The sequence below is a fragment of the Pistacia vera genome, unplaced genomic scaffold (genome assembly GCF_008641045.1).
Source record: "Pistacia vera cultivar Batoury unplaced genomic scaffold, PisVer_v2 Contig667, whole genome shotgun sequence".
Taxonomy (NCBI): domain Eukaryota; kingdom Viridiplantae; phylum Streptophyta; class Magnoliopsida; order Sapindales; family Anacardiaceae; genus Pistacia; species Pistacia vera.
Genome location: NW_022196520.1, coordinates 42,091 through 55,689, shown reverse-complemented (window position 1 = coordinate 55,689; position 13,599 = coordinate 42,091). Strand labels below are relative to the sequence as shown.

The following is a 13,599-nucleotide window of genomic DNA, read 5'->3' as shown; positions in this document are numbered from 1 at the left end:
ATCTTGTGAAAGATATTCTACCCAACAATAGCATGATCACAGAGGTCAATTAAGCATCAAACAAGCTACAGCTTTTCTGGAACAAAGATGGATACAATAAAAACAAATCTTGAAACCCAACTCACCGATCTACGACTGCAATAGTGAGGAAGAGAGCCGCGAGCCTTGCGATAGAGAGGGAGAGAGGAGATGATGAGTCAATGGCCGACGATGTGAGAGAGAGGAGATGACGAGCAGACGCCTGAGTCCCGACGACATGAGAGAAAAGAGATGACCAACCGACGAGGATGAGAGAGGGCGACTGACAACTGTGGGACTAGGAATGGGAATGACGGATGAGAGATTGAGAGTTTAGAGAATGAATGAATCAGGTGAGGTATACTGATGAGTGATGAGAGATTGAAAGGCGGGAGAGAATAACTTACTTTGATTTTTGACCTTTTGTTTTAGAGTTAGGACTTAGGGTTAGGGATTTGCAAAAATGAGTACCCGCGGGTTTAACCATATAACCCCTCAATAATACGGATACGAGTTTAAAAAAACGGGTCCAATATATTAGACCCATACCCCATATTTTTTACCCGAGTACGGGGCCAGCCTGTAGGTCTGGACCTGTTTTGCAAGGTCTAGCTACAACCCCAATGCTAATATGATCAAAGAGTTGGTCGATCAGAGCATCGACCATAGCTTGGGCAGCATCGACCACAGCTTGGGCCGCTTCATCCATCTTCTTGCCCTTTGATTGAGAGAAGCTGGATTTAATCCCCCAGGTAGTGCCAGCCCCGCCGCAAGAACAAACTTCTTCTTGGCTAAGTCCTTGGCCGTTGTTTTAGGCCGACAGCTTGCACGAGGACTTCTTTACCTGAGCCACCTTGTTGCTAGCCACCTTTTGTTTTCCCGAGCCCCCCAAAGGCTTGGTTTCTTTCTTCTTACTTGAGCTATAGTGCTGCTCGGGTGCCTTCGGTTTCCCCTAGCCTCTAACAAGCTTGGGAGCTTTCTTCGTCGACCCTTTCTAAGGCTCGGAGACACTTTTTTCGCTCGCTGCCTTTGGAGCAGTCGTGGGCCTTTTCATGCTTGGGCCCTCCCCAAGCTCGCCACTGGCGCGTTTCATGCCGACAACATCAGCGGGTTGCTTCATTGCCAAAGCAGCCAACGTCTTTTTGGCAACCGTTTTCTTCTTAAAGCCTTTGGATTTCTTGACCCACATCTCTGCAAGGAAGTAATAAACAGTAAGCGACTTATCCACACGAGAAAAAGTGCGAGCAAATGATAACTTACCTTTTTCCAAGATTATAGGAAATCTTGTGTCATCCCGACAAAAGCCTATGCTCACAGGTGGAGGAGCGTAATAATTTTGTTGATGTTACGCTATCCATCGGGAAGGTCGCTGAAACGCTAGAGCCTCTGCAAGCTCGTGATAGGGTGATAGTTCTGTTCGACATTAACTGCAAAACAAGGTAATCCGGTTAGCTAGAACACAAAGCTTGAAGGCGATCCTTGCACGTACAGTAAGTCGAAATCTTACTTGCTTTCTGGGCGAAGGCGCTGGTCTCCCAGGCTTCATAGAAGAAAAAATGTGAGTCCTAGTGCGAGACCTTCTTCGGGACATTGACCAGCCCGTTGAAACGTACCTTCCTCACTTTGGAAAGGTAGTACATCTAGTCTTGCCATTTTTTGAGCTTATACAGATGGACAAGTTCCTCGACAGATAACTTGCCCAACTTAGTGATCATGTACGCTATGTACAAAGCAATAATAATGAAGTAGGAATTTGCGAAAAGTTGGCGAGGGACGATGTCGAACCACCTCAACATGTCGTCAATAAAATGATGAGGGGGAATGGATACCCCACATCTCAAGAGGGTCTTAGAGGTCGTCACCCATCCAGACGAGGGATTCTTTCGAGAAATGTCCCCCCAGGCCATCAAATTAAGCCGCGGCATATAGATCGCCCTTATGTGTGCGTTCTAGATCCCTGACAGTAGTCGAGGATTGTGGCTTTCTTCGCAGCCTATGGATTGGAGACCGCGTGAGTTGAGCCAACTGTATCGAGGCACGGTCGGAAGAGCCCGCCATGTCAGGGTCCAAGCTTCGTGTGACGATTTCCTCCTAAACCTTGGGAGTTGAATCCCCAAGGACTCTCGAGCCCATGCGCAAATCAAACGTGCAATCGATTGTGTGTCTACTGGAGGAAGACATGGTTATAGCTCGCTTCTGGGTACCTGAAACAGAAGCGAACATGTGTCAGAGCTCGAACATTTCACAATTGCTTTTAGTTCAGGCCCCCAAGATAGCTCGCGCCACACAACGAACGCACTCGACGTACCCCAGGTTCTGGTGGCCACCGCGTTAAGCCCTTCTTAAACCTAAGACCACTGGAGACGTATTCAAAAACCCTACTAAAGCCCTAGAACATCCATTGTGGCCATGATAGTAGCCACCCTTTGATGCAAAATGAGAAAAACGAGTAAAGGAAGGGAAAAGAACCTTACCTGAATGAAAGAAGTGTAGAAACTTGTTGGAAAAAGCACCGTGATGATGATGAAACAATAGCAAAGTGGACAAAGATGTCAGAGAACCTTCGTGGACTAAATGAGCCCTCTGATGACTTTGCCACCTTTTATAGTGGTTTGTATGGAAGACGAAAGGGCAGGGTTTAATTGTAGTCATCGATCCACAGTGAATCTCGACCCTCTATTCGTCGAGCAATCTCGCCCCTTAGATGTGGCCACACGTCATCCATTCGCAAAGGGCGATGAACCGTCGGATTGTTATACTTACAACCGTCACTACACGTCACCTCGACTTCGCGTGTGGACAGTTATAGTTGCCCACGTGTGACGAAACGTGACTAACAAAGGCTGCCACATTTAATGTGACATGACCGCTTGGAAATTACATTTTTGCCCTAACTTTTCATGTTCTGAGTTTGGTAAGTATCGTGGGAAGTGAACAAGTGTGAAGCACGTCGACTGGACATGAGGTCGACCTTGGAAGCTTGACCGAACCTACATCCGGAGACCTGTTGGTGATGCCGAGCTTGGCATCAAATCGAGTAATAGTCTTCGAAGCTTGAAACGAGCGTCGAACACTAGGAGACAGATGTTGTGTGTGATTTTTCTACCAAGCTCTGGCTATCGTGAGGATATAGCTCGACCTAGGACTAGTCCGACTTCATCGGTTGGCACAAACTTGTCAACACATAGCTCGACCTAGCATAAGCTAGTCGCGAACAACCAAAATGATCATTCAATCAATTCTTAAATATCTTCAGATCCCAGATTTTACAGGAATGACCAAATCAACATCAATATCTACACGATCACAGTGCCCAATCGTGAGAATATCGGAATTGTAGTTCAGATCAATTGTAATCTCTTTATTTTCACTATTTCCTTTATACGAAACGTGTATATAAACCCCCACAAATGATGAAAAAGGGATTATGACTTAGGCACAGAATTCACATTGTAAGTTGTCACAGTAAATACAAAAAATAGTGGACGTAGGCTCAAGAGTTTACCTCGCCGAACCAATTTAAAATTCTCATTGCCATTTATTTTATTGCACTTAATATTTGTCTAACGCTGATTACTCATAATCACATGCACATCTATTCTGGTCCTATCAAGATCGATCAGAATTTTCTAGTTGGTGCAAATTTCTGTATCAACAGAATGTAAAAACACAAATTCTATATTAAATTTATATATAGAATATTGGACGACACGTGGACAACACGATCAGACTAAAATGGGATACAATTAGGTGGTAAGACTGAAAATCTTTTGGCAGATAAAGACAAAAAGCCGGCCACTTGTAAGTTAAGTTAGGCCACTGCTAAATTATTGTTGTTGTGGAGTGAGCGTGGCGCGGCGTGTTTGCTCACCAGATTTTATTTATAGTATCAACTTCTTCGCTTGCTGCTTCCCATTCAGGCACGTCACGACAATTCCACCTCCGCCACAAATTGCCTCATCCTGGGGACGATTAATATATAAAACATGTAAGAAAATGACTCAAACACCCCTTATTCGTATCAACTTTCAAAAACTTATCTTTCCTACAAGATAATCCTTATAACTTAATAATGTCATAAAATCACTCGATGGAGATTGGAAGAGATCAATATCCCGATGTCTCGGATACCTACTGTTTTAAGCATTAAGAATATAGATCTTCATATATAATCCATAAAGAATTCTTAAAAGCCTACCCTTGATTGTAAAAGAGGGAGAAATGTGATGGTAGTCGTCATTTGGTTGCATGTTTTCTCATATTAATTTGGAGAGTCGATGTGCCCTGCAAAGCTATTGTCTCAACGTATAAAAGAATATCTCATACAAATTTGAATTGCGTCAACACCCAAATTGAGTGCTATGACAAATATCTTCATATTCACATGCTTAATAAAGAGTTCCAAGATTATTAACAACCTTTTATTTCCTACTTATTTGAATTTGGTTGTATGTCTTAATTTTTCAACACCTCAATAATCATGCAAATCCAATAACTAAAAGTTGTATCTACTATATTGAGATGGTGACGAAGATTAATCTAGCATGAGTTTATGAAGAAACTCCATGAAGTTAGATGCAATATCAAGCTTCGTGATATCTGTTTTCTAGTTCGAAGTTCTATACAATTTCTTAATACCTTTATTCGTACTTAGTGATATATATTAGGGTTTAACAATAATCGTTTTGAGGTATAATTAAATAACAAGCACTCCCATATGGTTATAGTAATAAAAAAAATCCCCTAGACATTAAGTTTTTTGTGTTAAAAAATTTCCATCTACATTTATTATATTAATAGTTTTACGTCAAAATTTAAGAGTCAAAATATAAAACCTGAGATATGATATTATAACAAAAAAATTTCCAAGATTTCTTAAATAACTAAAAATTTTCATACATTAATAAATCGTTAGTAATTTATTAAAATTTATATTATTATAAATTAATATTTAGAGAAAAAAAAAATTACCAAATTTCTTTTTAATTGATCATTTTAATATCTAAAAATTAATATGGGGAGATTTTTATTATCTTAAAATTTTATTTTATTTTGTTGTTTTATCATTGAGTGTGATCTTAGCATTACAAGGAAAAAACTAGAGCCGCCCAAATGTAATTCCTTTATAATTTAATACAGCGCCTTACCTAGTTAGTATCTTCTCTCTTTCTCTCTCTCTCTCTCTTAAAGCTACTCCAATTCGCTTTCTTCTTTCTCTTTCACCATTGAAGATGTCTGTAGCCGCTTCTCACATCCACAGCCTGCGACGTCACGGTATTTCCTACTTTTTTGCTTTCTCATCTACAAATATTTTATTTCATTTCTGTTTTGGCCTTTCCCACTTTGATGTGTTGTTTCCTTTCGTTTGATGTATAATACTTAAACCGATGAACTGTTATGTTTTTTCTGAATTTTCTGTTAGGACTCTTGATTGGTAAATTTACTGATGTGTTATATTTTGTTGAATGATTAGTTAATTATTTAACCCTTTTTTTTTTCAATTAATTCTGAGTTCTAGGTATTTAAAATTTGTTTTGTGATAAATTTTATATGGTAAGATCTACTCTTTAAGGATGAATTATTCTTTCTTGGTCTTTGTTCTTCATATAAGTGGCTAACTACGACTCGGGTTTAAAATTTCAACTTCTTGATACAGTAGAAATTCAGACATAGCTCTAGAGTTTTTGATTTTTTTTTTTTTATTGGAATATAAATTTTGGATGTAAAATAAACTTGTTAGGTAATTTTTTTTTTTTTTTTCAATTGATGAAATAATTCGTAAACTTGTATGTGGGCAGATTAAGCATTATCTTCCTTCTAAAGAAGCCGATTTTATCATATAAAACGTAGAATTTTTAAAATAAATGAAAGATTTGTGGTTGTGAAGATGATCTCTTTGAAATTTGACATTTACTTATATAATAGTTTTTTCTAGATCTCTGCCATTTAAGGTCTTTACATGCGTTCTATGCGTCTTTATTGTGAAAACTTTACTTAGTAACTGATTTCTTCGGAAATATTAATGGTTTTGGTGGTCATACTTCATATTTTAGTATCAAATAAGATGGTGTTCTTTCGTTTTAATATACAAATTTCTATGAGACAGAGCTATTTTGTGGTACTGAAAATTTTGATCTAAGATTGTTAGAACATTTTAAGATTGTCAAATTTCTGTTTATGATTGTTACTTGCTTTCTTTGCCTCTGAAGAAATTTTTTAAGTTAATTTGATTTCTAGATAGGGAATTTATTTTATGTCTGGATCTTTGAGGGCATGATTGATTTAGGTCTTGTTTGGAATTGATATTTTCCAGAAGCTGAAAACTTCTGATATTTTCCATGATTACTTCTTGGTTGTTGTAAGACCTTTGAGCCTATAATTGAGATCTGGAAGAGAAATTGGGTTTTATAATATCGCAATTTTTCTAATATTACAAGAGTTGCATTGTCAAGATGATGCAAATTTAGACCCTACCGGTATACTACACATTTTAAACTGTGCAGAAAGTTCTTATTATATCTTAATCTGGAATTCCGAAAATATACCGTCTACACTGAATGGTGCTTGGCAGGCAGCTTTTGAAGATGCAATATGTGTTGGTAAAGAAGGAATAAGATCAGTGTGAAGGTTAAGTCCCACAACAAGTGGTGTTATTTTACAAATTTGACTTTATAAAAAATATATTTATTTCTATATAACCTTTTCAACTATCATGTGCACTGCAACGCCACCACAATTTGCTATCGGGTGTACCATTATCATCAGTGTCCTTTCTACCAACACCTACTGCTAGCACTATCATGATCCACACCACCACCATTGCCAACACTGGGATTAAATATATTTTTGACATTGCCATTTTAAACTATGTTAACCATTACGATATCGCTCCAAAATTACATCTACTGGCTGTCATCACCATCATAACAACTATCACCAGCTACTTGCATATTCACCATCACCTTGTAATCACCACTAGTACACTGCCAACTTGATGGGACCTGGACAATGAGGGTGTAGGAAAAGTGAAATAAGGTAGCAAGTAGTGGATTGAGGGGATGTTGGCAGGAAACTTCCATGGGTTTAGGCTGGGACAGGTGGCGATTGGAGGTTGGGACAACAAAGGAATTCAGTTACAGAGAGAGAGAGAGAGCTGGAGGATAAAAAGAGAGGGAGAGCACAGATTAGGGGAGAGAAGAATATTGGTAAATTGGGAGCAGCTAACCCTTGAAGTTAGCAATTAGGGAGGAGCTGGCCCTCGAAGACCAGCATGACTATGTCCATTTTTGTTATTCTTTTACAGTTCTTTTAGTTGTGTTAATTACTCATTGTTCTCTTAAACTCTCTATTATGATTAATATACCATTTCCATTATTTTGAGCTGTTGTGTTGGATTGATGCTGGAATACTGTTGAATGTTGCGTCTGGATAGTTCTTATTCTTGTATTTGAGCTGTGTGTGTTGCGTGTAAGTTGTGAAGAGGGTCTGGTAAAGTGCTGGGTTCCATCAATTTAATCACCTCTATGCTACCATTCCTATTATTTACCAAACCATCATTTTGTCATTGTCATTACTGCACCATCATCACTGCCTTTACCACGATGTTATAAAGATTGAATGCATTGTCACTATCATTTGCCTTTACTTCCTTTTTCATATCAATATCATTATTAGTCATATCTTCTGCCAATTCTTTTTCTGCTAAAATAAATTTCTTCAGTGGTTGTCTAATTCGCCAAACAATGATGTTAATATCATAAAAAAAAAAAAAAAAAAAAAAAAATTAATAATTAAAAAATAAAAAGAAAAAAAAAATTTTTTTATCCAAAAACAACCTTGGTGTACACTGCATTGCAATTTGCCTAATTTTGCGGAGCATCTTGCACCCTGGGTAAAATTTAAATTCTCTGAAGTTCATTTCAGACTCCTATCTAATTTTGAACTTCACCAATTTTATGAACATTTGTCCAATTTTGGAATTATGATCCTCTTTATTTGAATGAGGCATTGTTATGGTGTCAGACGTTGATTCCCATAGTGCTAAACAAGCATGTTTGTTGGATAAGCAGATAGGTTTTGGGATTCTTGTCTCTCTTTTCTGTTCTTTTGTCAAACATGAATTAGAAAAAAAAAAAAAAAAAATTGATGTTTGTTTTAGAGGGCTGGAGATTACCTTCTGCAGCTTGTTTCTTTTACTTGTTCTGATTTTTATTACGCATTTAATAAATTTATTGCGATGTCTTGGAGATGAGTTATATTGATTTCTCCAAGAGATGATGGAGAATTAAGAACCTTCTTATTATTTAATTTCAATTCACTGATTTTATGGTCTTAAGTCAAATTTTGTAATGATGATCCTCTGTATTGAATGAAGCATTGTTATAGTGTCAGATGTTGATTCTCAAAGTGTGCTTGAGAAACACTTTTGTTGAATATGTGAATGTATTTTTGGGACTCTTGTCTCTCTTTTCTGTTCTTCTGTCAAACATGAATTAGAAAAAAAATTGACATTCGTTTTAGCCGGCTGGAGAATCCTTGCAGCTTGTTTTGTTTTCCATTTTAAATTTGGTGATCATGCATCTAATAAATTCATCGGGATGTCCTGGAGATGAGTTATGTTGTTTTCTGCAGCTGATACTGAAGAAGAATTAAGAACCTATCTTTTTATTATTTATTTAGGGAAGTATTTACTTTAGGAATTGAGATATTCGATTAGACTATTACTTGTTTTTTTTAGATGCAATTTTCCTAATTAGTTTCTAGTTGAGAATGATTTAGATTACTTACATAAATATATTTATATTTCTTCTTATCCCTAAGACTTAACCATTTAAAATAGGGGCCTTGCAATCTATTTTTTGGAAGACTCTGATAGGCTTCTTCATTCTTTCTTTTCTTCATATTTTCTTTTTAATATTTTTAACTTTTATACAATTAAATAACTGCCATTTCTTTAATTTTGTGGTTTTAAGTCATGAACGTGTTGTCGCATGTGCTTTATGGCATGGAATTTGGCATTTCTAATTGTATACATGTATATGATTTGTGCATTATGTTGTTTTTATCATTATGATTTTGTTCTGATGTATGAGCAGAACAACATTATTCTTTGGTTTTATTAATTAATCAATAAAGGGTGTGTTTTACCTATTAAATTCTTTGTCAGGGTGAATGAAGTTAAGCAGTCCATCAATAAGGGGCCAAAGACGCTCCAAAGATCTCTGTGCATCAACTTTGGCTGCTCTCATTAAAGGATTTTATCCGAGAAATGTTGTGAGATACTTTGCAAACTAATTGCTTGGATAATTAGATCAGGTGCTGTTGCCACTGACTGTTAATAAGATGGACAGATCTGACACATCTGGTTTTGTGAGTGGTGGAGGTAGCTTGTTAGAGTATCTTCTGCTGGCTCTTTTAATTCTGATTTATGTGCCTGCTAGTGGCATCTACTAAAGACTCTTTTTGCTAGTTTCCTTTGTGCTATAGCCCACAACATCTCTAAAATGGATCTAAACAAGAATAATATACAGTCTTCTCAAACTCAAACTTTTGATCTAACAAAAAATGACAGTTTTGGAGATACCACTCTCCGTTTAAACTGTCTTGGCTATGGAGGAAGCAACCCTACTGGATTAAGAAGTAAAAGCAATCTACGTATTGATTTTGCCAATGTTCTTGATGACAGCTGCGGATTGGTTCTTGGATTGGGTCCAACACCAAGTACATATTGTGATTATTACAATGTTGGTGTTAACAAGATTAAAGGACCAGCTGGCAGATTGCCCCAGGGTTTGTTATCTGAGGGTGATTCAATCCTGAAACTTGGCCCTTTTATAGGGACGAAGGCAGATTTGAATGGCCTTGATTGTTCTCTTTCAACAGAGACTGATATAAATACTCCTATACTTGATGAACTTCCAGCTGATGTTCCTGTTGTTGATGAGGGTTCTACCTCGGCAAAGAAGTCTGGTGGCTATATGCCATCACTCCTTTTGGCTCCAAGATTGGATGGTGGCAAAGTTACACAGCAGGAACAGGAACTTTTACAGCTCAGGACCAAATCCAGTTTTCATCAATCGCAACCCAGCCATGAATCATCTTCTCACATAGATTTATCAGGCAGTGTTTCTGAGCAAACAACTACTGTGACATCTTCAGACTATAGAATGAGCAACACAAAAAGATGTGAGTTTGTAGGTTGTACAAAGGGAGCACGGGGGGCATCTGGTCTTTGTATTGGTCATGGGGGCGGACAGAGATGCCAAAAACTAGGATGTAACAAAGGTGCTGAGAGCCGTACTGCATTCTGTAAAGCCCATGGTGGTGGGAGGAGGTGCCAGCACTTGGGTTGTACTAAAAGTGCTGAGGGCAAGACAGATTTTTGCATTGCTCATGGTGGTGGGAGACGGTGCCAGTATCCAGAAGGATGCACCAAGGCAGCTCGAGGCAAGTCAGGACTTTGCATTAGACACGGTGGAGGGAAGCGGTGCAAGGTGGAAGGCTGTACCCGCAGTGCTGAAGGACAGGCTGGCTTGTGCATTTCTCATGGAGGTGGTCGCCGTTGTCAGTACCAGGGATGTACAAAGGGTGCCCAGGGAAGTACCATGTTCTGCAAGGCACATGGTGGTGGGAAACGATGCATCTTTGCAGGGTGCAACAAAGGTGCAGAAGGGAGCACGCCATTGTGTAAAGGACATGGTGGGGGAAAGCGCTGCCTCTTTGATGGTGGTGGTATCTGTCCAAAGAGTGTACATGGTGGCACAAATTTTTGTGTTGCCCATGGTGGTGGAAAGAGATGCATTGTACCAGGTTGCACAAAGAGTGCGCGTGGCCGCACTGATTGTTGTGTTAGGCATGGTGGTGGCAAACGTTGTAAGTTTGAGAATTGTGGGAAAAGTGCCCAAGGTAGCACAGACTTCTGCAAAGCTCATGGCGGTGGAAAGCGATGCTCTTGGGGGCAGGGAAAATGTGAGAAATTTGCTCGGGGGAAGAGTGGTCTATGTGCGGCACACAGCAGCATGGTCCTGGATCGGGAGACAAACAAGGGAGGTCTTATTGGTCCTGGACTGTTTCATGGGCTTGTATCTGCTGCTTCAACAACAACAGGTAGCAGTTTCGACAACAATTATTCATCATCAGAAGTTAGTGCTGTATCTGATTGCATCGAGTCACTGGAAAAGCCAGCAAAAAGGCCACAACTCATACCTCCGCAGGTATTGGTACCTCTATCTATGAAGTCATCATCATCATATTCAAGTTTATTGAATAATGGGAAGCAAGAGAAAGGAGGAATTGGTTTTGGTGGAAGCAGTGGAAGAAAGAGCTTTGATTTAATGATACCAGAGGGAAGAGTTCACGGCGGGGGACTCATGTCATTGTTTGGTGGGAGTCTGAAAGATCCCATTGATGGAAATTGAAGGTTATGATGTAGAAATATTAGGGATATTTTTAGAAGCAGAATTGGTGTATAAGATTTGGGGTCTGCTGAAACCATTTAGTATATATAGTCTTTGTTTAATTAATTGTGATCTATGAAGATATGGAGTTGACATGGATTATAAATAACAGTGGGCGGCCAAGGAAATGCATTGGTATGGCCGTTTTAATTAATGTTTAATATGTTTGTATATATGTACTCTTGGGTTTGAATTGTAAGATGACGCTATTATGTTTACTGTTTTTGCTTTCAAGGGCAAGTAAAGAATTTTAATTTTTAAGATTTGGAAATGTCTTGCCTATGATTGAGGATTATGTGTTTTTTAATATTTGGAATTAGTTTATTAACTCCCAAAAACAGTTTATAGGTTTATCCTTCTTAATCATCATGGGTTTATGTAAGAATTTCATATCTAATAATATAGGTATTAATAATTATCACTTTGTAATTTGTATGCTGCTATTAAATATTTATTTACGATAAAATTGGAATGAAATCAGGCATGTTCAAAGATTAAATATATATGAATAATTATCACTTTGTCATTATTGATTAATAATAATTACTTTATAAAATTAGTTAAATAAATATGGGATATATATATACCGAGGAGAAAGAAATTGGAAAATTATAAGTTCTCACTGCTTTCGAAAATTTGACTGCAGCCCCATTCCGTTAAATTGTTCTGTTAAAATTAATAAAAATATTGGTATTTGACATTTTCATTTTTTAACAAGGATATTTTTTACTTTCATCTCTACAAAAAGAAAAACCCGAAACTTTACTTTTTCCTTTATTCCCTTTTTTCTTCTCTGTCTCCCTACCCCACCTTTCTTCTTCTTTAGTTCTTTCTCCATTGTTCTCCTCCTTCCTTTCTATCTTTTTCTTCTTTTCTCCTCCTGCTTCCTCTTCTTCCTTTCTTTCCTTTATTTATTTTTTTTTTTTTCTCTCCTCTCTTTCTTTCTTCTCTCCTTCCCCTCTCTTCCTTTCTTTCTTTGCCATGGCCGACTGAGGCCACATAGGCGGCCAAATATGGCTAGCCAGTGGCTACAACGCTGGCCAGATCTGGCTGATCATATAGCCCACATGGCTGGCTAGTTTTGTGGTGGATTTAACATAGTTTTATGGGGCGTTTGATGGTGGCAGTGAGTTTTGAGTTTACATGGATTTTAGAATGGGTTTTGTTATGCCCAAGAGCCAGGGTTGGTGTAAGCATACATCAGTGGAAACCAATAAGAATTCAGAAAGGTTTTATGCCGTCTGGATGCAACCACGTCTTGCAAGGACAAGAGGGGTAAGGCCATCGTCAGTAAGGCAGGTGAACGCTAGGCCTATGAGTGGCTAGGAATTGTCCACCAGCTGAAGCTATATGCGATTTAAGGATATCTCTCGTGCAGACAACCAATGGAAAGTAGGTTAGGAATTGTACCTCACCTGCCCACACGCAGAATCATGATTGTCAGCTTGAATCCTCCAACTATAAATAGAGGGCTCTCCTCGATTTTACAAGATTGGCTCATCCACCACTAAAACACACACTCTCTTTCCCTCTCTCCATTTATTTTCTCTATTGTAATTCAGCTCGTCGAGTGCGACCTGTTTGTAACCAACCATTAATATAATCACAGTGGACATAGGATTCGCCCTAAAACATCCGAACCACTTTAAAAATTGTTACTCGCTCTATCTCCCATTTTGCACTTTCATATCACGTGTGATTTCTAAGTCCGCTTAGCAGTTCACACATGCGAATAGTTGGTGTCAAAATCAAGCATCAACAGTTTGGCGCTAGAAGGAGAGCGTGATTTAGTATCCGCTTTTCATTAGAAACCTCTGACTGATCCTGTCCACCAACTAATGGCTCGCAGTTTCAAAACTGAGCGACCCAATATCGACAATGAGGAAGTTCCCCAGGTACAGAATGACACTTCTCTTGAAGTGCCGCCAGCCTAGCAGAGTATCATGGCGGATATTCTTTTGAGCTCACAACTCGACCCAGCTGTGATGAATTACCTAGAGAGGTTCAACAATACTCTCCAAACGGTTACCTGGAGGTTACATCGTTTGGACCAAGTCATGCCACTGGAGTTTAACGAGGCGGTGCCACTGCCAAAGATGCCTGTAGGTCACGCGAAAGCACGGAA

General features: G+C 38.6%; 1 protein-coding gene across 1 annotated transcript; it reads left to right on the top strand.

Moving 5' to 3' along the window:
* The first annotated feature begins 9,160 nt into the window (after nucleotides 1–9,160).
* Nucleotides 9,161–11,741, top strand: LOC116112756. Its single transcript, XM_031398873.1, has one exon. The coding sequence runs from the start codon at nucleotides 9,522–9,524 to the stop codon at nucleotides 11,433–11,435; it is 1,914 nt and encodes a 637-aa protein (XP_031254733.1). The 5' UTR covers nucleotides 9,161–9,521; the 3' UTR covers nucleotides 11,436–11,741.
* Nucleotides 11,742–13,599: the final 1,858 nt, after the last annotated feature.